The sequence below is a fragment of the Nuphar pumila genome, chromosome 1 (assembly GCF_984573655.1).
Source record: "Nuphar pumila chromosome 1, dmNupPumi1.hap1.1, whole genome shotgun sequence".
Lineage (NCBI taxonomy): Eukaryota > Viridiplantae > Streptophyta > Magnoliopsida > Nymphaeales > Nymphaeaceae > Nuphar > Nuphar pumila.
Genome location: NC_143249.1, coordinates 122,947,781 through 122,971,286, shown reverse-complemented (window position 1 = coordinate 122,971,286; position 23,506 = coordinate 122,947,781). Strand labels below are relative to the sequence as shown.

General features: G+C 35.7%; 2 protein-coding genes across 2 annotated transcripts; both read left to right on the top strand.

Annotated features, from left to right (window-relative positions):
* Positions 1–1,954: 1,954 nt before the first annotated feature.
* Positions 1,955–9,224, top strand: LOC149849146 (uncharacterized). The gene is made up of 2 exons (XM_090007332.1): positions 1,955–2,235; positions 8,981–9,224. Exons 1-2 carry the CDS (start codon positions 1,955–1,957, stop codon positions 9,222–9,224), a joined length of 525 nt encoding a protein of 174 aa, XP_089863458.1.
* Positions 9,225–16,280: 7,056 nt separating this feature from the next.
* Positions 16,281–22,345, top strand: LOC149849145 (nucleobase-ascorbate transporter 7-like). Its single transcript, XM_090013431.1, has 14 exons — positions 16,281–16,398; positions 17,193–17,290; positions 17,398–17,574; positions 17,691–17,791; positions 17,888–17,963; positions 18,175–18,234; positions 18,390–18,571; positions 19,393–19,489; positions 20,128–20,214; positions 20,297–20,355; positions 20,431–20,522; positions 20,596–20,673; positions 21,471–21,631; positions 21,732–22,345. The coding sequence occupies exons 1-14, from the start codon at positions 16,302–16,304 to the stop codon at positions 21,948–21,950; spliced, it is 1,584 nt and encodes a 527-aa protein (XP_089869557.1). The 5' UTR covers positions 16,281–16,301; the 3' UTR covers positions 21,951–22,345.
* Positions 22,346–23,506: the final 1,161 nt, after the last annotated feature.

Here is a 23,506-nt window from a genome sequence, read left to right as displayed (position 1 = left end):
TATATCAAAGTGCATTTATCACAAATATGAGCATAGGTAAACACGATTTCTATGAGCAATGTCATATTGCAATTACCATGAGCATAGACAAGTGTGATCATTCCATATGGAATGTCACCTTATATTTATCATAAACATATGCAAAGATATGTGCAATGCATCCTATCATATGTATGAGCATAGACAAGTATGTTCTTTCCATGTGCTTTATCATATTGCATCTATCCCAAGTATGAGCATAGTCAAGTATGATCTTTCCATGTGCAATATCATACTGCATCTATTGTAAACATATGCATATACGTATTGATTCTATGTTCAATGTTATATTGCATTTATCATATACATACGTATAGGCAAAACAAGTTAATTCCTTGTGAAAATTATATTGCATTAATCACAAGCATATTCTAAAGCATAGTAATTATCACAAGGCAATAAAATTCTTATTTTTGAATGTGCATGAGCATCTAACTCACTATGCACTCGACATGATGATATTCTCATATTTACATATGAAAAACTTAGACTCATGCATAAACCTTTTAAGTATGCGTATAAAAAATTTTTTGCAATATAGTTCGCTTAGGTTTCGGCGTAATATATTTAGGCCAAAACAGGTTGGTATGTGTAGCTATAGACTCTATTCTATCCATTGCCACAAACCGATTTTCGCATTGAAAATCCTTCGTCTTCCGCTTTTTTTCAATTTTCTTTTTTTTTCTTTTCTTTCTTTGTTTTTCTCTTCTTCTTCTTCTTTTGCAACTAAGGAGCCACCGACTGCTGGTCTGCCCAACCAGCATTGGACTGACATATATTATTTTGGATTTGGAAAAGTTTTAAAAAGGTTGGATTTTTTAGGAATGTCACAGTTGGTATCAGAGCAAGGGTAAGAGTGACCTCAAGCCACGAACAAGACCACCTTCACAGGTATGATATCTGTTATATAGATGTTGATGATGTGCATATATGAGATATGTTGTTATATATTATGAAAACATGTAATATTTATTAAAAACCTAAAAATATGCTAGGACTCACAATAGTTTTTGGGTGTGGTTGCTTGCATGTTCAGATGACATGGGCAAGACAGTTACTTGATCCAAGGTACTATTCTGGTTGCTGGTCGAGCCACACTAGTGTTGTTTGATAATGAAGCTACGCGTTCCTGTATTTTTGCTTGTTTTGCTAGTCAGTTACAGTTGCTTGTAGCATCTTTGAAGCATGTTCTACATGTTAGTAATCCTATAGGTGATACTGTATATGTGCCTATTATTTATCAAATTTTTCAGTTGAGTTGGGCGGGCAAAATTTGCCTACCAATCTTATTGTACTTGACATGACAATGTTCGATGTTATTCTTGGTATGGATTGACTCTATGAGCACTATGTCGTTATCCATTGTCGTGAGGGCACAATGGTCCTATCATGACCTGATTGTCTCAAGATTTCTTATCGTGTGTTTAGACCTTCTCTGGGACATCGTGTTGTTTTATCTTTGAAGGCTCAAAAGTAAGTGAGTAAGAGATCACTATGAATTTTGTTGTGGGACTACCTAAGACTCGTCGTCAGCACGATGTCATTTGGGTTATTATGGATAGATTGACCAAGTCAGCACATTTTTTGTCTATTCGTGTGACTTAGACTCCTGAGAGTCTTACAAATTTTTATATCAAGGAGGTAGTTTGTTTGCATGGCATACCTATATTGATTATATATTATCAGGATACTCATTTTACTTTGCATTTTTTTGGGTCAGTTTCAGCAACGTTTGGGTACGAAGTTGAAGTTTAGCACAACGTTTCATCCTCAGACGGATGGTCAGTTCGAGAGGACAATTCAGACCCTCGAGAATATGCTTATAACATGCATCTTAGATTAGAGAGATGATTGGGATAGTCACGTGATTTTCACAAAGTTTGCATATAACAACAGTTATCATGTGAGCATTGACATGGCACTATATGAAGCACTCTATGGAATGCCATGTAGATCGCCTGTTTATTGGGATGATATTGGCAATCGCAGTGTTGAGTCACCCATGGCAGTTCATCACTATACAGATCAGATGTGGGTTATTCATGATCGTTTGTTTATAACACAGAGTCGTCAAAAGGGCTATGCTGATCGTCGTCGTAAGGAGCTTACTTTTGAGGTAGATGGCATGGTGTTCGTCAGGATCTCTCCTACCAAGAGTGAATTTTATTTTGGCAATAAGGGTAAACTCAGTCCAAGGTATGTTGGTCCTTTTAGAGTCTTAGAAAGGATTGGCAATTGTGATCATTGCAAAAATTTTCCTCTTTATTCATCTTTTTCCTTCTCTTTTTCTTTCTAACCTCTATTCCCTTTTTGAAGGGGAATAAAAGATAGAGAAGAAGAGAGAAGGGGAAAAAAAAGAGAGAGGAACTCTTTTGCAAAGGTTTCACTTGACCTTAATTTTTTGAAAATATTTTGAAATTACTCGCCTCCGTTTTTGAAAATTTGCGAGAAAAATAAAGAGACAAGATTCGCTCATCGTTACGAGGTTCGACCGTTCCTGGCACATTTACCAGGGGTAATCGAATCAAGGATCAAACTTATGCCTTTTGTTTTGCCTAAATATTGTCTAAGAAATTATTCTAAGTCTAAAATGCACAAAGAATCATGCTTGTGCAATGCAAATGCAAAGATGTATGCTTTTGAGAAAAATAATTTTAGAACTTTTTGGGATTTATCTAAGTGATTTTTGAAATAAATTTGAAGATACTTGGAGAAATGATTCAAAGGGTTTGAAATTGGTTTGAAAAAGTTAGTTCTTGAATCTAACTTAGAACTTTGAACAATGGATCCGGAAGAAGAGACTTTGAAATTCTAAATCTTGGAATAATCAGAGTTTGGAAAATAAATCTTGGATGAAGAGAAAAGGAGAATTGGAATTCGAAATTAGAATTTTGAAGTAAGAATGAAATTTCAAAGTCAAGATGAACTTTGATATTGGATCGATTTTCAAGAATCGATTTTGAAAAGGGATCTTTGGTTTTGAGTTCTGAATTCAGAACCTGAAATAGGAATTTTTTGATTTGGAAATTGAATTTAGACTTGGATAAATAGATTTAAAAGTGGTTTTGAAAAATAGAAATTGAAATTGGAATCTTGAAATCTAGATGAGATTTGAAAATGGAATTGAGTTTGGAATTGGAAATCAAATTGAAAAATGGAACTGGATTTGAAAAATCTGAATCCAAGGTGGAATTGGATTTGAAAATATGGAATCTAATCTGGAATCCTAGATAGAATTTGGAATTGAAATCTAGAATCCTAGATGGATTTGGGTTTTGCAATCTGGAATCCTAGATGGAATTTGGAAAATTTGGAATTGAAATCTAGAATCCAATATGGAATTAGAAGATGGATCTGGATATTGAGAAATCTTGATGAGATCTGAAGATGGATCTGAACCATGAAAATTTAGATGGGATTTGAAGATAGATCTAGATTTTGGAAATTCAGATAGAATTTGGAATTGGATCCAGATAGAACTTGAAGATGGATTTGGATTTAGCACTAATCTTTAGAATTTTGATCCTTAATTTCAAAGTGATTTGAAGATTTAGAAACTCAAAAGATTTCAGAAAGAACTTGGATATTTTGAGAATTTGAAGTTAAGAATAGAAAACTTGATCAGGAGATGAACTTCAAAGTTAAATTTGAACTTTCAAATTTGATTTGAATTGATTTTGAAATTGAACTTTTGAATCTTGGAAATGAATCTGAAAATTCCAAATTGGGATATTGAAGTTTGAATTTTTGAAAATAAGATGAAATAGAAAGATGAATTGGGATTTAGGAATTGAAGATTGATTTGAGAAATGAAGAAGATATTTTAAGAATCATCTCAAAATCACTTGGATTTTTGAAGGAAATTTGAAATAATTTGAAAACTATGATGTAATTCTATCCTAAATGATGAATGAATTAAAGAATTCTGAAAATTGGATATTGAAAAGCATATTTCATTCTTTAAATGAATTGAAATAAGATTGAAGATATAATACATTCCTGACTATGGTCATAAAATGTATTATAAAATAATCTACATTTAAATTCAGATGAAGAATAAAACACATTTTGGCGCCTTTATAGAGTTTGAAATGAAATTGACTTTCAATATATCCTGACTATGACCATTGATATATATTTTAAGTTAATTTCAAGTTAAACTTTGATAAAAGAAGAAAAATTCAAAAAATATGATGATTTTTGAAAGAGATCCAGTGTGGATCCAATGTTATTCCAGAAAAGATAAAAATCCTAAGCATTGTTCACATTTTGACTATGGCCATCAATGTGAATCATTTGCTTAGGATTTAATTACCTTTTATTAGAATGATGCACGTGTCATTCGTGTTCCCATTTGTGAATTTTTTAGAAATAAGATAAAATAAGATGAAACACATGGTTTATGGGATTTTACATGCTCATGCATTCTAATCTAGTACTGAAAATGTAAAATTCTCATTAATACCTAGCTATTACAACCTTTGAACTGAAACTTGAAATTGAAATTAACATTCCCGAGCTAAGATAGAAGATAACATTTTCTACCTATTTCCTACAAAACAGTGTTAGTGTAAGGTAAATGAAAGCTATTATACCCAATACACATGTCTATACCTACTCTATTGGTAGGATGCACCTACAAACCTTCACTCTTATAGCAAATTGGAGATATACATGAAGTGTCTGAATGCCAATCAGAAGACCTACATGAGAATGCATGAGCCTTTAGCTAAGAGGGTGATAGCTAAGCTAGATGAAAGGTGCATATACAGAATTAAAATTCTTCATCTAGACTAAATGAGAGATTGCATGTGATGGGTAATATCGGGTGTAAAGGGGAAGGTTAGCAGGTGGCGACTGGTAGTAGGGGAATGCATATAAACAGGGTATTGAAGATAACTGCTAGTGTATGCAAAGTTGCAGCAGAGTGGAGTTGAAGTCTTAATGTGCTGGGAACTATGTGATGACTGTGAAGATAGAGTGAGCAAGTAAGCCTTTGAGTGCAACAGTGAAGTGATATAGGTGTTGGGATGAAGGAGTGGGTTACCGCAACAAGTAATGTGAAAGTGCAATGGTGACGGGTGAGTATTGCAGAGAGGGCTAAGTGGAGGTATGAAAGGTGCTGCAGAAATTTCCAGCATGCAAATGATGAAATGACCTAACATGTGCTCTTGTGACAAGGTGCAGGAAGTAATGAAACAGAAATAAAAACAATATATGATGCTGCAACATGGAGTCATGGATGTTATGCAAATACATAGGGATAGATGGTGTTATAGTGCAAAATGTGAGATGTGATGTAGCAATTATAGATGCAGCTATAAGCATAGATGTGTTGTGAGGTGATATTTGGGTGTTACGACAGATATATCATTGTAAATGATAGTGAAAACTAGATATAATGATACGTGGAGGATATGAGTGCAGACATGAGTTATTTACAATGGAAGATATTATGAGATTGTAGTAGGATGCACACTACTGGGAAAGGAAGCAGGTGGGGCTAAGTAACAAATGTTGTGAATGTGAGAAATGAAGGTGAATAGTGACTTTTGCAGCAATACTTAACATGACTAGATGTTGGGACCTATAGGTAATGCATAAGTGAATAGGGGTGCAACAATATCAAGTGGGCATAGTAGAGATGTAAGATAGTGAATGGGTGAGAGAGTGCAGGACTGGGTGAAGCTATGTATTTGCAGCAAATAGTGTAGTGAAATGTGCACAGGTGACTAAGGTGCATAGGAGTATTGTGAGGTGAAAACAGCAAAGTACTGTTGTATAGCTGATGAAAATACATAATGGAAATAAGGGTGCCAAGGTGGCAGGGTGCATATAATGGTTGGTGTTGTGTAAGTATACCAAGTGACATGTTGTGAGCACGTCAAGTGATGTTCGGGGTTGAGACACAATAGGTAAATATGAGTGCAAATGGTTGGAAAAGTTGTGCAATAGATGTTGTGTATATGTGGAGTGTGAAGTGGACCATCTGTAATAGTGCATAATTGTTCACACTGCCGACTAATTCTTTTGCAGAAACAAAATCTTCATTGGTTTTTTGACGCTCTTCCAGCGTATTTGCTTCGTAAGCAGCAAATAATGTGCTAGCAATATCAGCTAGTGTCTCAAGCTTAAGTTGTATCCTTTCCAATCCAGTATTGGTGGATCCATCTACAAAGCTTCACAAGAATTTTTCAAGTTCATCAAACCTGCTATTTTTTCAACGAGAATCACATGATAAGACTAACCGATCAACTTTCCCATCATCAGCAGCTACTAAAATCTTTGCTTTAAGTGCAGAACGTGCAGAAACAGGACACCATGTTATATCCCCTGTATTCAACAGTTTCCGAGCATTCTCTCCGATAAATAGTACAACCCCTCAAGCTCGTGGGACTCTCATAGACATTAGATCTATTTAGAACAAATACAACTCTTGTCTTTCACTTTTTGACATAGCGAAGAACAGACACCTCTCTTTCAATCAAGGATCCATCAGTAAAAATAAAAATAAGCGTATCTGCACATGGCACAGATTCTTCAGTGAGGTGTTGTTGCCTTTGCAGAATGTCATTAGTTTCAGGTGTATCAACAAGATTCATTTCTTTAGGAATTGGTGCAGGTAGATAAAGTGTGAATTGACCACTTGGATGCCTTTCATCTCGTTGTTGCCCACTAGCACCAAGATTCGAATAATGCAATAGGGTAATCTCACTTACTGTAGGAACAACTCCTTCCCTTAAGTAGCTTCTTCCAAGGGGAGCATGGATAAATATAGACTTACCTAAGTTAAAATCCCCTTGGGAACACTCCTCTCTTGAAACCTGGGAAAGCTGGTCATAAGACTGGCTCCGTGAATGACTCCCTCAAGCTTGAGCCCTTTCAAGCATGTGGCTCAGCCTACCTGAACAACGTGATTCCTATTTTGATCCTATGCCAACATGCACATGGCTTGCATGACCTCACCCATCACGATACTTTGCATTTTGTATCATTACAATACTCTAGCACTCTTTCTTTGTCATAAATGATGAGGTGCCATCAATAGATCAATGAATAGAGGTGTCACAACTAAAGCATGATGCAGATGCAATCATGCTGATTAAAAGGGGAATGGAGAAGATCACAACAAACCAACACCCTCATGCAATATAACGGTAGTTAAAAGGGAAATAGAAATCATGCAAGGAAATAAGAGAAACGAAACAAATGAAATGCATGAATGAAATCGGCTAATACAATGAATTGACAGAAGCAAATGGATGAACGCATTTTCACGATGAATATGGTGAGATGAAACAAAAAAAATGCAATGAAAGAACAAGTGATGATATAAACAACTACAGATATTGTGAAGAAGACGATGTTAATGAGATGAAACACAGGACCAACAGAGGATATGACGACCTAATGCGGTATGCAATGCAACAGGTTATCAAAATATAACAAGAAATCCTAGTTAACGAATGAGAAGGAATCCCAAACCAGTAAGTGATCGAATATCAAAAGAAAATGAAAAACCAGACATGAAAGAGGAACATAAATGATAAAAGAAAATCAGAACATGATGTGAATTAAAATCATACTCTACAATGTGTTGACGAGAGGACCACTGAAACTCCATAACAAAAAGAAAGGAAAACAAAATAACAAAATTGTCAGAATCGAGACATTCCGTTAATGTTGCAATAAGGTAGATTGATTTACTATAAGTAAACCAACACTACCACTGATGCTTCAATGGGGCAAGAACAGGAGAATTAAAAAGAAATCAGAAATAATAGAGGAAAAGAGAAAAAGGAAAATCATGAAAAATAAGTGATACTGTTAAACAAAATTGCCAAGAAGGAAAATAACCAGAGGGAAGGTGGATGGCGACTTACCGGTGTTCTATTAAAGTTTTGAAGGATGGAGAAGAGCCTTCTCTTCATTCTGCTATGGAGACCTTCTATTGCTATGGTTTTCTGGATCACAATCGACCTTCGGCCATTCAAAGGGGAGGCACCAGGGAAATGCAGAAAATGAAAAGGGGAAGAAGAATAAGAATGTTGGAGAGGTGAAGAACGGATCGAAGGGAAAAGCAAATGGCGAGGTAGAAGATGGATGATCCTTTAAGAGAACAGAGGGGCTTGTTAAATAGGCAAAGAAGCAAAGATCGAGAAGGGTAGAGAGAGAGAGAGAGAGAGAGAGAGAGAGAGAGAGAGAGAGAGGAAGGTTTGAGAAGGTGGAGGGCCATAGCCTCCATCGCCCCTCCTGCGGTTCTTCTCACAACGGATGGTCGTTGGGATTTTACAAATCGAGTCCTCTGTTTTTTTTTTAAATTCAAAAAGGGGGCTCATTTACAAGGTTTTTTCAAAAAGGTGGTTTTTAACTACGAGAATGTTTTCAAAAAGAGTTTTTTAGGCTATTTTTTGTATTTTCTTTTTCTATTTTTCTTTTTTGTTCTTTTCTTTGCATTTTCTATATTTTTTGTGTTTTTTACATAAAAAATCTAAAACTATGGGATTTCTAAACTATTTTTGTAAAAATTTAGAAATATTTACAAAAGAAGGGTTTTCTGAGAATTCGGGGTTAATCTTTGAAAATTTCTTCAGAAAACGGGTTTGGATCCGGGTTTTGAGGAAATATTTGAGTTTTAGACCTCGAATCGAGAAATACAGAGCAACGGATCCAAACGGATACCGGATGAGCCATTCAGAAACTATTTTTGGTATTTTTATTATTTCAATTTGAAAATTGGATAACGAGGCTCAGATTTGGATTTTGATACTGGATCCAGATCTGAAATTGAGTCCGATATAGAAAATGGATTTGATTCCAATAAAATCTGAAGAATAAACTAGAATTTTGATTAAAACTGACTCAATTATTCAGAAAATGGGGGCTAGGGGTAAAAAGGATTTTTTTTTATAATTTTTTGGAAATTTTGGGGTATTCACAGCAATGCAGCCTATCATGTGGAGTTTCCACCACAATACTCACAGATTCATGACGTATTTCATGTATCCATGCTTTCAAAGTATGTTCACGACCCTTCTCACATCATTCAGTACGAGGATGTGGATATTCAGGAGGATCTATCCATTATCGAGAGGCTGATTCAGAATATTGATAGGAAGGAGCAGGTTCTGCGAACTAGGACCATTCCTTTTGTCAAAGTCCTTTGGCAGTATCACAATATTTAGGAGTATACATGGGAACACGAAGCAGGTATGCAAGAAAAGTACTCTCAGTTATTTGTATCTGAGTAAAAATTTGAGGACAAAATTTCTTTAATGGGGGTTAGGATGTGAAACCTGTAAATTTTGATATTAAAAATAAATAAAGAGATTAGCTTTATCCATGAGTTAGAAATATGGTTTCTATCTTTTAAACGTCAATTTTGGGTATTTTACATGCTCAATTATTCTTTCTGACCAGTAAGGGTAAAATAGTCATTTCAAGTATTATTACAGACAAAATATTTATTAAAATATTTAAATTACTATTAAAATTTATTATTTTAGTGAGTCACAACTCAACTAGATGTTTTGAACTTAACAAGACACATTTTAATGGTTTTAGAAAAAAATTGCTTAAGAAGGTTATTTTAGTCATAAAATAAATTATGAGAAATACTCTAATCAATAAATTTCTATTTTAGAAAATACCAAAACCTTGAACTATTTAAATTTAGAAAAGTAGTTAATGAGAATAAAACATAAGAAACTATTTTAGAAAATAATTGGGGGATTTTAAAATAGACCCAAATTCTATACAGATTAGATCCAAATGAATCGACCTGAACATTTCATTTTAACAGTGTCATGTAATCAAACAAATATTATATTATATTTTTCAATCATAATTTTGTTTTAAAACAAATATTCCTTTAATATATATATATAATAATAATAATAATAATAATTTGTATTAGTTAATTAGGTTTAGGTCCGTATTAAAATATTTGTTTAGAGTGGGAATACCAGACCAAACCGGACCCATATCAAAACCCGGTTTGGATCGGTTTTCTTACGGCTTTGTCGCTGCTAGTGAACTCTTTCACGTTGTTGACCTTCTTCACTCTTCTCTTCCTTTTTCACTCCCAAACCCCCATTCTATGCACAATCGACACCACCATCTTCACGCCCTTCTCCCCCTACACTTCCTTCTTCCTCCTATTCGGGCGTCGACCAGAGGCCGACCACCATCCTCTCTCTTCAGTGCCAACCACCAGAGGCCAAGTGACGAGTTGTTGTCGCCTGGGCAGACCCAACCAAGCAACTGCATGACACCCCCTTCCTGTTTCTCCACTATCGGAGGCACAATAGGGGTTGTCTCTTCTTCTTCGTTGGACGACCACCCCCCCGGTTTCCCTCTTTTAGCCAGATACTAGGGCCACAGCTGGATCCTGATGCCACTTCGCTTAGAGCAGCGGGTTTAACTTCCTAAACCCCTCTTCGATGAGTCCCTTATCAGTCCCTCCTTATTTTCTCTCTTTGTTTCCCTCTTTTCTTTGTTACTTTTGGGATAAATGTTGGCCGACTGACCAATTTGGGGGTTTCTTTTATATTTGGGCACCACCTTCTGACCACCATGGACAACCTTTGTGCTTTGGGAACAATATTTCAATCAGTGTGAAGGTGCGTATATATATACATATATTAATCGCATTCACGCAAATCATGGTTCATTCATGAGAGCACAGGACGTAACAGTTCATGCATAACACTATTTACATAATCCTATCATGAACATGATTTTATCGCTTATGTTTTCATGCATGATTACATAATTATTATTTTACACTAGCATTCAATATGGTCATGTCAAACACATCAATTTATGCAACATTCATTCACACAAATACATTCTCAAACATGTACCTACAACAAACGCACTCCATATTCAGCTATCTAAAATCATGACGAGCATGATCTCCGAACTACGATAAGAAAATCACTTCTATTCCCATACATTCAAATCATGCTTAGCATGATCTTCGATCTACAATCACAACAATCCTAGATATCAACAACTAAGTGGTGTATGTAAGCAAGAAAGTGTTACATACAATAAAAATAAATTTATTACATGATGTTTTTGCACCACGTACTTACCACGGGCATTTACCTGATTTGTATTTTGCATTGTATTGCATTAAATGCACATTGGCTTATAGTTGTCTTGATACTTAGCGCAAGTATCACATTTTTAATATACCTTATACTCAAATAAGTTAAACATATAGGCAACCATAACACCCCTAAATATCCATAACTATGTGTGGTGTGTGCACATAACTTGTATTTATAATTTAGTGAAGTATTTAGCACATCATGCTTACGCAATTAGTGCCTAAACATGATCTCTACACGTTCAGTTAAGGAAACTTACTTTAATAATGTGAAGAACAACAAATCGAAACCTAAAAGACTGAGAAATTTTAAAATCTGCAAAGACCGCTCAAGCAACAATGCACCAAACACTTGGTGCTCGGTCGAAAATGCCAAAAGCTCTTAAAATATGAAATCTCAAAAAATTCAGAAAGATAGGGTGAACCACCAATAAATATTAACTGTTGAGCAGAAAACATTGCATACACCAACATCTCTATCTCACCAAATTTAGTTACTGCAAAACATAGATTAAATATTTTAAGTAGTACTTTTGATTAAAATAACCAAAATGCCCCTTAGTTAAAAAATAATATTTTTAACTTGTTAAATTCATCTAATAATTTCCAAAATTCAATGACATCACACCAATATTTTACAAAACTCTTAAAAACCTATTTTTGATCAAAAGTAATATAATTGATTGTTAAATATCTGAAATAGTTTAAAAATACCAATTTTACCCTTGTTAGCCAAAAATGAGTAATTGAGCATTTAAACACTAATAAATGAGATTTAAACGATATAAACATAATTTTAACTCAAAGATAAAGATGAATTATTTATTTATTAATAATATTCAAATTTTACAACTTTTACAATGATGCTCATGCCATAAAAGCAATATGGAAAGCTAGCTTAGAAGGGTACTTTGGTTATTGGGTCGTGGAGTACTGAATGATATATGACACATGTGATAAAATGCAATGAACTTTTATTTTTAATAAAAACACTCAATAACTCATTTAGACTCGGGCTTACCTTGGAGAGGGTAGGTGGTACAAAACACCATTACACCGTTATATGTTTCGAGCAAGAAAGACTTATTTGGTCCCTAGTCCTCGGAGTTAGGGGGTTGGACTATCAATGTATCTTAGAGAGGTATGTTCATGTTTTATGTAGAAGTTTAGGATGCATCCTAGTTTTTAATGGCCATTGGGGGGATCTCTGTCGGTCACGAACCACTCTCAGTGGATTTGTTTTAGTAAGTCACTTAGGTAATTAAAATACATAGCATAATAAAACCTCGAGTGATTTCCTCTGACTTGACAACAATGGCCTGCGAGTACTCGCAAGAGGGTAAGCAAGAGAAATAATGCATTCGAAATGAGTATGTTCATTTTTTGATAATCTTGTGTTGAATGCATGAATGTAATTGTTATAGTTGTCCATTGAAATACGTTATGATATAATGTTGCATTGCACATGTTCTAAAAAATATATATGTTTTCGTATATGTTTGGTTTTGTACATGCATTCATTATTATCTGTTTCTACCAAGACTCGATCAGTTTGACCCCTATATCATAACCATTCAGGTAATGAGTAGATGAGCTGGAGTGATGGGGAGATGCTACGAGTGGTGCCAAAAACCAACTATTTTAGATCCAAGATTTGTTTTGAATATAAAGACTTGTTGATTTGTTTTGACAAATATTTATAAACAATTTAATTGATGAATGATTTAATTGGCTTATGAATTGTATTGACTCTTTTACATATTGGATTCAGATTTCTGAGTTAGAACCGATTCACGATTTGAACCTAACCCAAGTTCTATATAGAGAATGGATCCAATACCATGCTGAGTTGAAATACCTATAACTTGCCCAAAATTCTAACCGGAACCAAAAAATATATTTTCGTTGTATTTTAAAAATATATTTATATAAAGGGTTCTTGTTTTTTGTTCTCATTCACGAACTTAGTTCTAGTAGGCTAATATATGCTCGCACTGAGGCGGACCTCCTAGTGATTAGTCCAGTTGAAACATTACGATCGATAAGACCTTGCATTATTCATTTAAAAAAATGATTTGTTATATTTTCGGGTTAAAATTTTGGAGCATTATAATAAAGGAAGTTCACACGATTTCTCATGACTTTGATATAAAATATATGATTTTACTAAGATATTTGCGATTTTATGATTAACAGAGAAGACAACATAAATAATATAATTTTTTGTGCACTTCATGTGGCTTGAATTTTTTTTTTTGCGGACCTCCTTTTAAGTGGGACAAGCTAAGCGATATATCACACAAACTTCGTTAGTTTCGACTATGCAAAGGGTAAAAAGGTCCTAACAAAGTTGGCTATTTACGGTTTTGGTCAACGAATGAAAATTAGCATGGGGTTTTCAAGGAAACATGTCATTTTTATAGAATAGTATTATCAATTTCTGAAAAAAGAATCACTTTATGCAAAATGATGGATGTCGCTCTTTGACTATTTTTTAGGAAAAGTATGGCCATATCTGAAATTTGAGCAAAATAGGTTCATTTTTGGAATTAGGGGCAAGAGGTTAGGCCCCAAATGAAGTTCTTCCAAAAAAAAAAATGAAAGATGGGAAACGTGAACGTCTCACGTCATTTAAGATGGAGATTAGTGATCCAAGAAACCATAGGTTTACACGGATCCTTGTCTTAACTAGAAGCAATGTTGGGGGTTACTTTCAAAAATAATCTTTACGCCAGTATTCCAAAATAAAATTGCTGAAGTGCCACAGAATTTGCGATACCGGATAGTGTGGATCACTTCCAACTTTGAATTGGCAAAAAGGGGTATCTGGGTTTACTGAACTAGATGAAAACCAGGACCGTACGAGGCGTTCTTGCTGACACTGGACTAGGCTGGCAAATGAGTAGAAAATGCCATGGTGTTCAAGCTTGGCTTGTTCATGTGCAATTTGAGACAAGCTTGAACTCATGTTGAGTTTGAGTGAAACGAGCTGAGCTCACGCTTCCTTTATGAAAATAATATAATTTTAAAAATAAAAATAATATAATTTAAGCTTTAAACCTACTTAACGAAACTTAAACTGGCTGGTTTATACAAAATAAATACAGTTAATTGAAAGGCTGTAAGTAAAAGGGTTTGACTTGTAAATTTACTGCTTGCAAAAAGAAACACTGCAAACATCAACGATATAAAATCTATTTATTACTAGCTAACCAGCCTGTACATACAAGATGAGCACTCGCTATTTACAAGCTGAATACAAACCGAACCATGAGCAGCTCATCTTCCAGCCCAACATTGGACAGTACTGGGAGCTGAAAAAGCAACTCCCAATCCAGCTAGCATATAGGGCTAGTTGGATTCGGACCAACCTCTTAACCACTCGTTTGAAGATCCAAAAAACCGAAGGATTTTATTGGTAATATTTTCTGTTAACCGGGGTCATTTAGAAAGCTAAGCTTTAGCAACACGCTTGTGTCTCTTGTCATTGGTAAGCAAAGGGTAAAACCGTCAATGAATGGTGCTGGAATCCAACAACGAAGCTGTGAAACCGCCCAATTATTCAAATTTAATAGTTAATTAATACCTTCTTTTTTCTGCCAACCCCTAGTAATATAGCCAGTTTCTCCAATAATTGACGTAATTGCCCCTAGGACACGCAATATGGGGGATTTCTCTCCCTTTTGCGGGCCGACTGAACAACTAAACATCTAAGCATAATATATTGTTTTTTTTTTAATTAATTAATTAATAAGAAAAAAAAACCCTTCGTCCACTGTACATTGGCAGGCATTCGGTTGGTAAAACCCATGAAGATTTCCTACCCACCGAGGAGTACATACTATATACGTATTTTACGTGCTTAAAAGACACAGTAACGTTAAAACAAAAAATGATCTATGAGGTTGTTGCTTAACGTACTCTCTAGTCAAAGGAGAAAATGAACTTTACACATAATGTGTATCAAACAGGCCATTAATGTGGACCCTCTCTTCTATTCCTGCTAAGGTAATTGATTTCTCTCTGTAAAGCTTTTGAATAAGTATCTAAAGAAATTCCGAGCCAAATATAAAGAGACTGAGTTGGAAAAAATGAACAACGCAATTAATTTTTTTTTTCATAAAAAAAAAAACTACTGCTTTAGTTTTAACATCTTGTTACAAGTCGAGAGGTACCACATTAACCGTAACCCTATTTTGACAGTCTAAAACTCAAAGAGTGCTCTTTACCTCTATACAAAGATTTGTTTGCTGGGTCACATGTGATTCCAAGTGGAAGTCTATTTGGTCATATGAATCAGAATCACACAAGACTCTTTGCTATTTTGACTCTCATTTAAATGAGAGTTCATTTTCTAGTACTTATTTTTTGATGTTTGATAGTCAATATCAATGAAATTCATTCTCTCGTTTGCATGAAAGTCCAAATCTCATGAGACTCAACCAAAAATGCCCAAACCTGTCAATACTTGAACGCTACACATTTTTTCAAAATGATTATGTGGATGCCTTAAGCTGATCTCACCCCCAACCCTTAACAGGAAACAAGGCCACTATATTGTGAAGGCTAGTCACACAGGTTTTAACTCTACTTGGTGTTTGGCAAACGGTTTGCCAAAATCTAATTTGTTAAACTATTTAGGTCACTAATACCTTAAAAAAAAAAGGACTCTCGACCTGCCACTGGTGGCACCACCCAACCATTTCCCGGGCAGTAGCTGGCCCTGAAATAACTGAATATCATAAAAATAAAATAATAATAAAAAATTAATTGAGGCCGTTCGACAAGGAAATGGCCGGGATGGTCTGGCATGCGCGATGTGATAACAACTTTCAAAATATTAAGGGTATTATAGTTAATTTGCCATTTCTTTTTTAGTTTAACTTTACATGGACGAAAAAAAAAATCATACTCTCGATGCAGACAAAATAGACGTAACGAGAGAGAGAGAGAGCACCAACTGCTGATGCTCTTGGTCAGTTGGTCATCATCTCACTCATTATATTTCTCCACGCCCCTCAAACTTCTTCCCCTGTCGCCATCGTCTCTCCCTCTCCCTCTCTCTCTCTGAGCGCTCGCTCTCCATATTGGTGTTAGGAGGAGGAGAAGCAGAGGTTGGTGGTGGGCGGTTTAGTCGCCGGAGAAGATGACGGGGCCAGCAAAACAGGACGAGTTCGTACCTCATCCGGTGAGGGAGCAACTCCCCGGAATCGAATACTGCATCACTAGTCCTCCCCCTTGGCGTAAGCCTTCTCTCTCTCTCTCTTGAAATCTAAAGGTGCCGTTCCTCTCCATCTTCTCGTGTTTCTGTCTTCTTTTGATTGGCCTCCTTTACAATATCTGCTCTTTTTTCAGAACCATTTGCATGGTTTAGGATCTCCCTTCTGTTGACCTTCTCGTTTGGTTTTTTGGAAAGTTTTGATACTTGGGTGGAAATCTGAACGTCTTTTTAATGGTTTCTTTTATTTTTGTTGTCTTCATCGTTCCTTTTATTTATTTATTGTATTTTTGATGATTATAGACATTTCAGATTATGGTAGTCCAAGCACGACTTGCGTATATTTCAAAATGTTTCTGCAGTATAATTTGTGCATGTCTCTCTCTCTCTCTCTCTCTCTATATATATATATATATATATATATATATATATATATATATATATATCTTTCGGTATATTTCAAAATCATTTGTAAATTCTGCAGTCTACTTTGTGTGCTTTCTGTGTTTGCACTCTGTTTCCTTTTTCCTATTTTTCCTTTTCTTTTTGTGGTTCTTTCTTTGGGTTCAACATTTTTTTCTCTAATCTCGGATATTCTATTTCCAGTTGAAATTAGGGAAATTCTCGTGATAGATTGATTCTATCCCGCTGTGGTGTTCTTCTTACCTTTTTGTTTTAAAAGATTTTCACTGCCACTAAGTCTCCATACTGTCAAATTACCCTTAATTGGTTTGATATAATGATGGAACAACTAAGAACTGCATCTTGTTCTTTTGCCAAATTAGAAAATAATCTGATCCTGTGGATTCTACTGCACAGATGAGGCCATCTTTCAGGGTTTTCAGCATTACCTGGTGATGCTTGGCACGACGGTTCTAATACCCTCAATTTTGGTTCCTCAAATGGGAGGTGGCAATGTAAGGAAAAAGCAAGAGACTCTACTTCTCCTTGATCTCATGATTCCCGTCATCTGATTGTTTTTCTTTACTTATCTGAACTTCACTATACTATTTGATTTGCAAAGTATGAGAAGGCCCAAGTGATTCAAACCTTGCTGTTCGTAGCTGGGTTGAACACTTTACTTCAGTCCTTCTTCGGGACCCGGCTGCCTGCGGTTATTGGTGGATCTTACACATTTATTCTCCCTACAATTTCAATTATCCTTGCTCGTCGATACAGCTATATCATTGAGCCAGATGAGGTAATTTTTCTATATGCTGTGGATTTTTTTTTTAATTTATTAAATTATCGTGTTCGTTACATCAAATTTGATATACGTATTGGGTACTGAGAAATTTTTATGGTGTTGATTATTAGAGGTTTTATAGGACCATGAGAGCAATTCAAGGGGCACTTATTGCAGCCTCGAGTTTTCAGATAATTCTGGGAATTACTGGGCTTTGGAGCATTGTGATGAGGTTGGTTCATTAGTTAACATAATAAACATTCACTGGATTTATAAGTGTGTGTCTTAACCATACTTTTGATAATTTGATGTTAACTGTTGTTTGTAGGTTTCTTAGCCCTCTTTCAGCTGTGCCACTTGTTACTCTTACTGGGCTTGGGCTTTCTAGCCTGGGTTTTCCTGGGGTCAGTATAACTGTTGAGTGATGTAAATGATGAAGATTTTCTTGATTTATTGTGCTTAAACAAAACATTAGAATGACTGTCTTTCTCCTGCATTCCTAATTGATAAATTTCAATTTAGAATTTTTTGCATAGTGTTGAGGATATTCCTTCTGTTTTAGTTCTTTTAGATTAACACAGAAATCGTTCTTTCTAACAAGTAACTGGTTTACAGGTTGCAAAGTGTATTGAAATTGGACTTCCAGAGATAATCTTATTGATTGTCTTTACCCAGGTAATGCTATTTGTATGACCTAACTGTGCCCTTTTATTTTTCTGATTTTGATCATTATGGATTAAACATATTTGTGAAAGAGCTGACTTTTCACTTGTTAGCGAGGTTGAATGGTATCATGTCAATAATCCAAATTTTCCTGAACTTCCTTGCAGTATATCCCTCATATTGGAGGAAGGAAGGGAATTATGAGTCGTTTTGCTGTTGTACTTTCTATTGCGATTGTTTGGCTTTATGCTCATATTTTAACAGTCTCTGGTGCATATCGGCATAGACCTGCCCGCACTCAATACAACTGCCGTACCGATCGTGCTGGACTTATCCATGGTTCTCCCTGGTAAACCATTCTTCTATATTACATTTCTATATTGTATTAAGTCCAGTGATCCGATGGTTACTTCTCCCACATCTATTCCTTACTGTTTATCACTAAGCTTCTTTTTCAACCAGTTAGAGATTTACTTTATACAGTCTTCACTGTTTATTATGGCCAAGTTTATGTTTAATATTATATTAAGCTTTACTTTTAATTTATTTTTCTGAATTTTCTCCCTTTATCAAGAACTAAAATATTTCATACGCTCTCATCATTTAGCTTGCATAATAGAAACTTGGGTTTGGCTGCAGCCTGAGTGACCACTGGTTTATGCCTCTGTAGCATCTATTTACTGCATTACTTATGGAATTTGATAATGGTTTTGACTTCATATGAGATTAGAACTTGATAGGGATTGAGCTGTGATAGTTATGCTTGGGTGGCTCACTAGTGTTTGCCGTTTCTTTTCTTTGGGGATCATGTTCTCCATAGCAGAAAACCTCAATGTATTCATTTAAACTAATATCTACTTTTATAGTTGACTATTTGCTTACTCCAGTACATGCAGATGCTACTATATGAAGACTACGGGGTCACTATGAGTTTAGAAGCTGATTCCTATTAGTTTTTCACAGTTAGTCATATGGGCTGCTTGTGTATCTTGTTGATAACTGGTCTTTGAAGGGACTCAACGTGATTTCAATTCTATAATTCAAATTCATGTTGTCGATTTTCATGATTGGCTCCCTTGCACCACTCTTATTGATGAAAATGAAAAATATTATTAGTTATTCCTAACTCTCATCCTTTGAGCTTTGCTGGCATTTTTCATCATTGTATAGGATAAAAGTTCCATATCCATTTCAATGGGGCCAACCAACTTTTGATGCTGGTGAAGTTTTTGCTATGATGGCTGCTTCATTTGCAGCCCTCATTGAGGTTGGTTTTCTGCTCTTTTTGTTTTTTGTTTTTAACTGTGATTCTTTTGTTGAACTCATGCCAATTACAATAACTTTATTTCTTATCAAAGTTAAGTTAAAAAATTCTATGAATCACTGGGTTATGTGTTCCTTGAAATATGGCTTGGAAAAATTCATTCACTTGTTTGATTGGATTTGGGAAGAGAATTTTATAAAAATATGTCATACTGTTCCAAACATCACACTATACATCAAAAACTGAAAAGTAAGCGTATAAAGTTTCTAGCATCCTGTCAGCTATGCTAGTCATTAATGCTACCATTTACTTGGTGTAAGCATGTGACGAGTGGGTTTTGTTTCTGCTAATCGTACATGCTGCAGATGGTGTTCTTTTTGTACCTGAATAATTTCATCTTTTTTCAACTTTGAATTTTACCAGCTGCAAAATGATGCACCTAATAGAAATCAAGTGATTCTTGGCCAGGGTTGGAGATTGTTTTAGAAATATGGGAAGAATGAAACTATTCTAGATATATGGAAATTTGTTGTAATTGAATTTTGAGGAGTGCATCATTCCTTGATAATTCACTTGGCAAAACTGATTGTTTCTTTTATATATACAAGTTTACTAAAAATTTTGGGTCTATTTTTCTTTAGTCCACAGGCACCTTTATTGCTGTTTCAAGGTATGCGAGTGCGACTCCTGTACCACCTTCTGTGTTTGGTCGTGGAGTTTCCTGGCTGGTAATAAGTCATTCATTTAGCACTTGTTCTCATGTCTTTCCTCCTTGGTGCCTGCTTTAATTTAGAAGTTACCTTAATACAGGGAGTAGGTATTTTACTGGATGGAATGTTTGGCACGGCAAATGGATCAACAGTATCAGTGTAAGATATGGCAGCTCTTAGGAAAACTTGCTTATTTTAATTGTGAAAAGCTTGATAAATAGTGAATGTCCACAGTGAGAATGCTGGCTTATTGGGAATGACACGTGTTGGGAGCAGAAGAGTAGTTCAAATATCAGCTGGATTTATGCTGTTCTTTTCAGTTCTTGGTAAGTTACTACAGGTTGTCAAAGGAACGTTATTTTGCCTATTTAAATTTTTTTTTGTTTGCTCTGGTGGCAGGAAAATTTGGAGCACTTTTTGCTTCTATTCCCTTGCCTATTTTTGCAGCACTATACTGCATCTTCTTTGCATATATGGGTAAGTGTTGTTTTTAGAGAACTTTCTTTCTTTATATACATAAGAGTGGGAGAACTTTCTTTCTTTATATATATAATGATTATATGTAGAATATATAATATGTGCTTGTGTGTGCACCTCTCTCTCTCTATATATATATATATAATGTCTGTTACAATCCATTGTACATCCAATCTAGTTGGGGACCTCACGATGCAAGTCACTTTGACTCAATCTAACCTCATAGACGTGTTCAACATGGTCATTTTAGTGGGAATCTTAAAACCCTTGGATTGTGTTTTTTTAAGTGGGAAATTTTGGGGCATTCACGGTTGAGGTTTGCATTGCTGGAAAAACCTGTACACACATTGTATCCTGGCGATCCAAAACCCGATCCTTACTAAACAGAGCATGGGGCCTCTAACTGGGTTAACCCAGTCTAGGTCATTCACTGGGTTAACCCGGTGAGAGGCTGATACAGGCCGAGTCAACAGAGTCGCTGGGTCGACCTGGCAAGTCTTCAGACACTTTATATAGAAGTAGAGTCAATTAACAGATGAATTATTATGTAAACAGTTTTTATTAATGGAAGATTTATTATTTTTTACCAGTAATGCTATTTGTTTCTGACTTGCTAAATATGAGCAAAGTGTACATGAACACCTGCCCATATATTCATGCATGCAGAAACATGTGCATGTTTCTCTTTAAGTACCATAATAAAAGACTGATCGCCCAATTCTCCTTTTTCTTTCATGTAATTACTTTTATTCCATGTTTTATGCTATGTGGCTGACTTTACTATAACATGGGAGCAGCTTCTGCGGGTCTAGGCTTCCTTCAGTTCTGTCACCTCAACAGTTTTAGGACAAAATTTATTTTAGGCTTCTCATTGTTCATGGGATTATCAGTGCCCCAGTACTTCAACGAGTATACTTCAGTTGCTGGCTATGGTCCGGTTCACACGCATGCAAGATGGGTATGGAGTTTTCATCAGAGCCTTACCTTTTATTCTACACTTAATTTGCAATCTGTTTCAGTTAAATCAGCACTGGCTTTATTCACTCACTTTCTTGCAGTTTAATGACATGATAAACGTGATTTTCTCATCACCGGCAACTGTGGGGGGTATTGCTGCTTATTTCTTGGACTGCTCGTTGCACCAGAAGGATAGCGCCACAAGGAGAGATAGGGGTTGGCATTGGTGGGAAAAATTCAGGTCATTTAAGGATGATGCACGGAGTGAGGAGTTTTACTCGCTTCCTTACAACCTTAACAAGTATTTCCCTTCTGTCTAGACGGAGGCAATCTTGGTTATTGGTTATACAACCGACCCCTCCCCCCCCCCCCAAACCCTTTTTTTTTTTATCATATCATGATATATTTTGAGAATTCATCTTTTTTAAGCATGACTAGTTTCACATGATGCTCAAGCTGGACAATGTTGCTGGTTCTAGAATCCGTTTACACTGATTATTGGCAGGAGTATGTAAAAGGGCCTCTTCTGCTTGTTCCTGATTTTGATTTCTCGTGGATAAAGAAGGTTACTCTGTGCCCCTATATATAAGACTCAAGTTTGTAATTATTTACTCAAAAATGATGAATCCATAAGAAATCCTTAATTTCTATGATTCTCATAGGGTCCATATATGACTGTCTATTGTAAGTATTCTGGATAATTTTTTTATTTATAATAAAATCTAATTGCCTACAATAGGTTTCTTGATTAGATAAGGGTCCTCAAAAGAATTTGGCCAAGAAGAAGACAGTTCAGGCAGCTGGAAATATTTGATTCTTGTATAATTGTAGAATATCCGTAGTATTTTGCTATGAGTAAATTCATGTTTCACCAACCGGGGGGCGCCGCTTGTCTGGCAGGAGCAGGTAGTGCACGTCACCTTGTGTTGGGGGCGTTGCAAGTTCAAAGCCCAAATGGTACGGTTGTATAACTGGTAGGGGTTTGCCTAACCCCAGCTTTCTCTGTCGAAAAAAAAATCACTGTTTCTTAAAAGAGCCATCAGTCGGTTAGTTAGAAATGATTAGCCACAAAATTGTTGAACGCTTCGCAATAACGTTGCAATTTGTGATTGATTGTGGAAGCTCTTCTATTGCTTTCACTGTATTGACTTTTCATGATACTGGGACACATTAAAATAGTTGACCTGGACACGCCAAAATACAGTGACGTACACTTGGCATGGTATGACATATTTCTCTTTTTTTTTCATGTTTATTTTTTGCGGTTTTCTTAATAATTAATCTAGAGTTTAGACCTTTTGTATGTGACAAACACATAAACATGACCCCATGCCCAAAATCTTATCCAAGATCTGTGTGCGTCCTTGCTACATAAGCCTGTTTAACTGAGTGTTGATTTGATCAAAAGGAGATGACAATGACTTCCCACAAGGAAATTCATTAGAGGTATGAATAAGAAATTACAATATACTGGGAACCGGTTCATGGAAATGGACATGAAATTGAGAATGAAGTCTTGACAGCACCATTGCTACCTTGCTTGCAGTTGCAGGAGTTTTCCATTAAAAATCTCCAAGTTTTTTTTATTAATTAATTTAAGCACTGTCGTAGTTGAAGTTTAACTTTCGGATGCTCTTGTGAGACACCGTATCCTTAGTAGAGGTTCTCGGTGCGGAGAGTTCTTCTCACACTGGTCTTTTCTAGTGATACCAAAATTTTTATAGGAGTAATAGAAGCGAAGAATTGCATTACTTTTTCTCGTTACCTTTGTGTTTTGTCTTGTGTAGGAGTAACCTAAGCCAAGCTTTTGACCGATCTGGCCTGAGCTTGGTTAGGTTGTTCACGGGCCCGGGTTGTTAGGTTGGGTGAGGAGAGA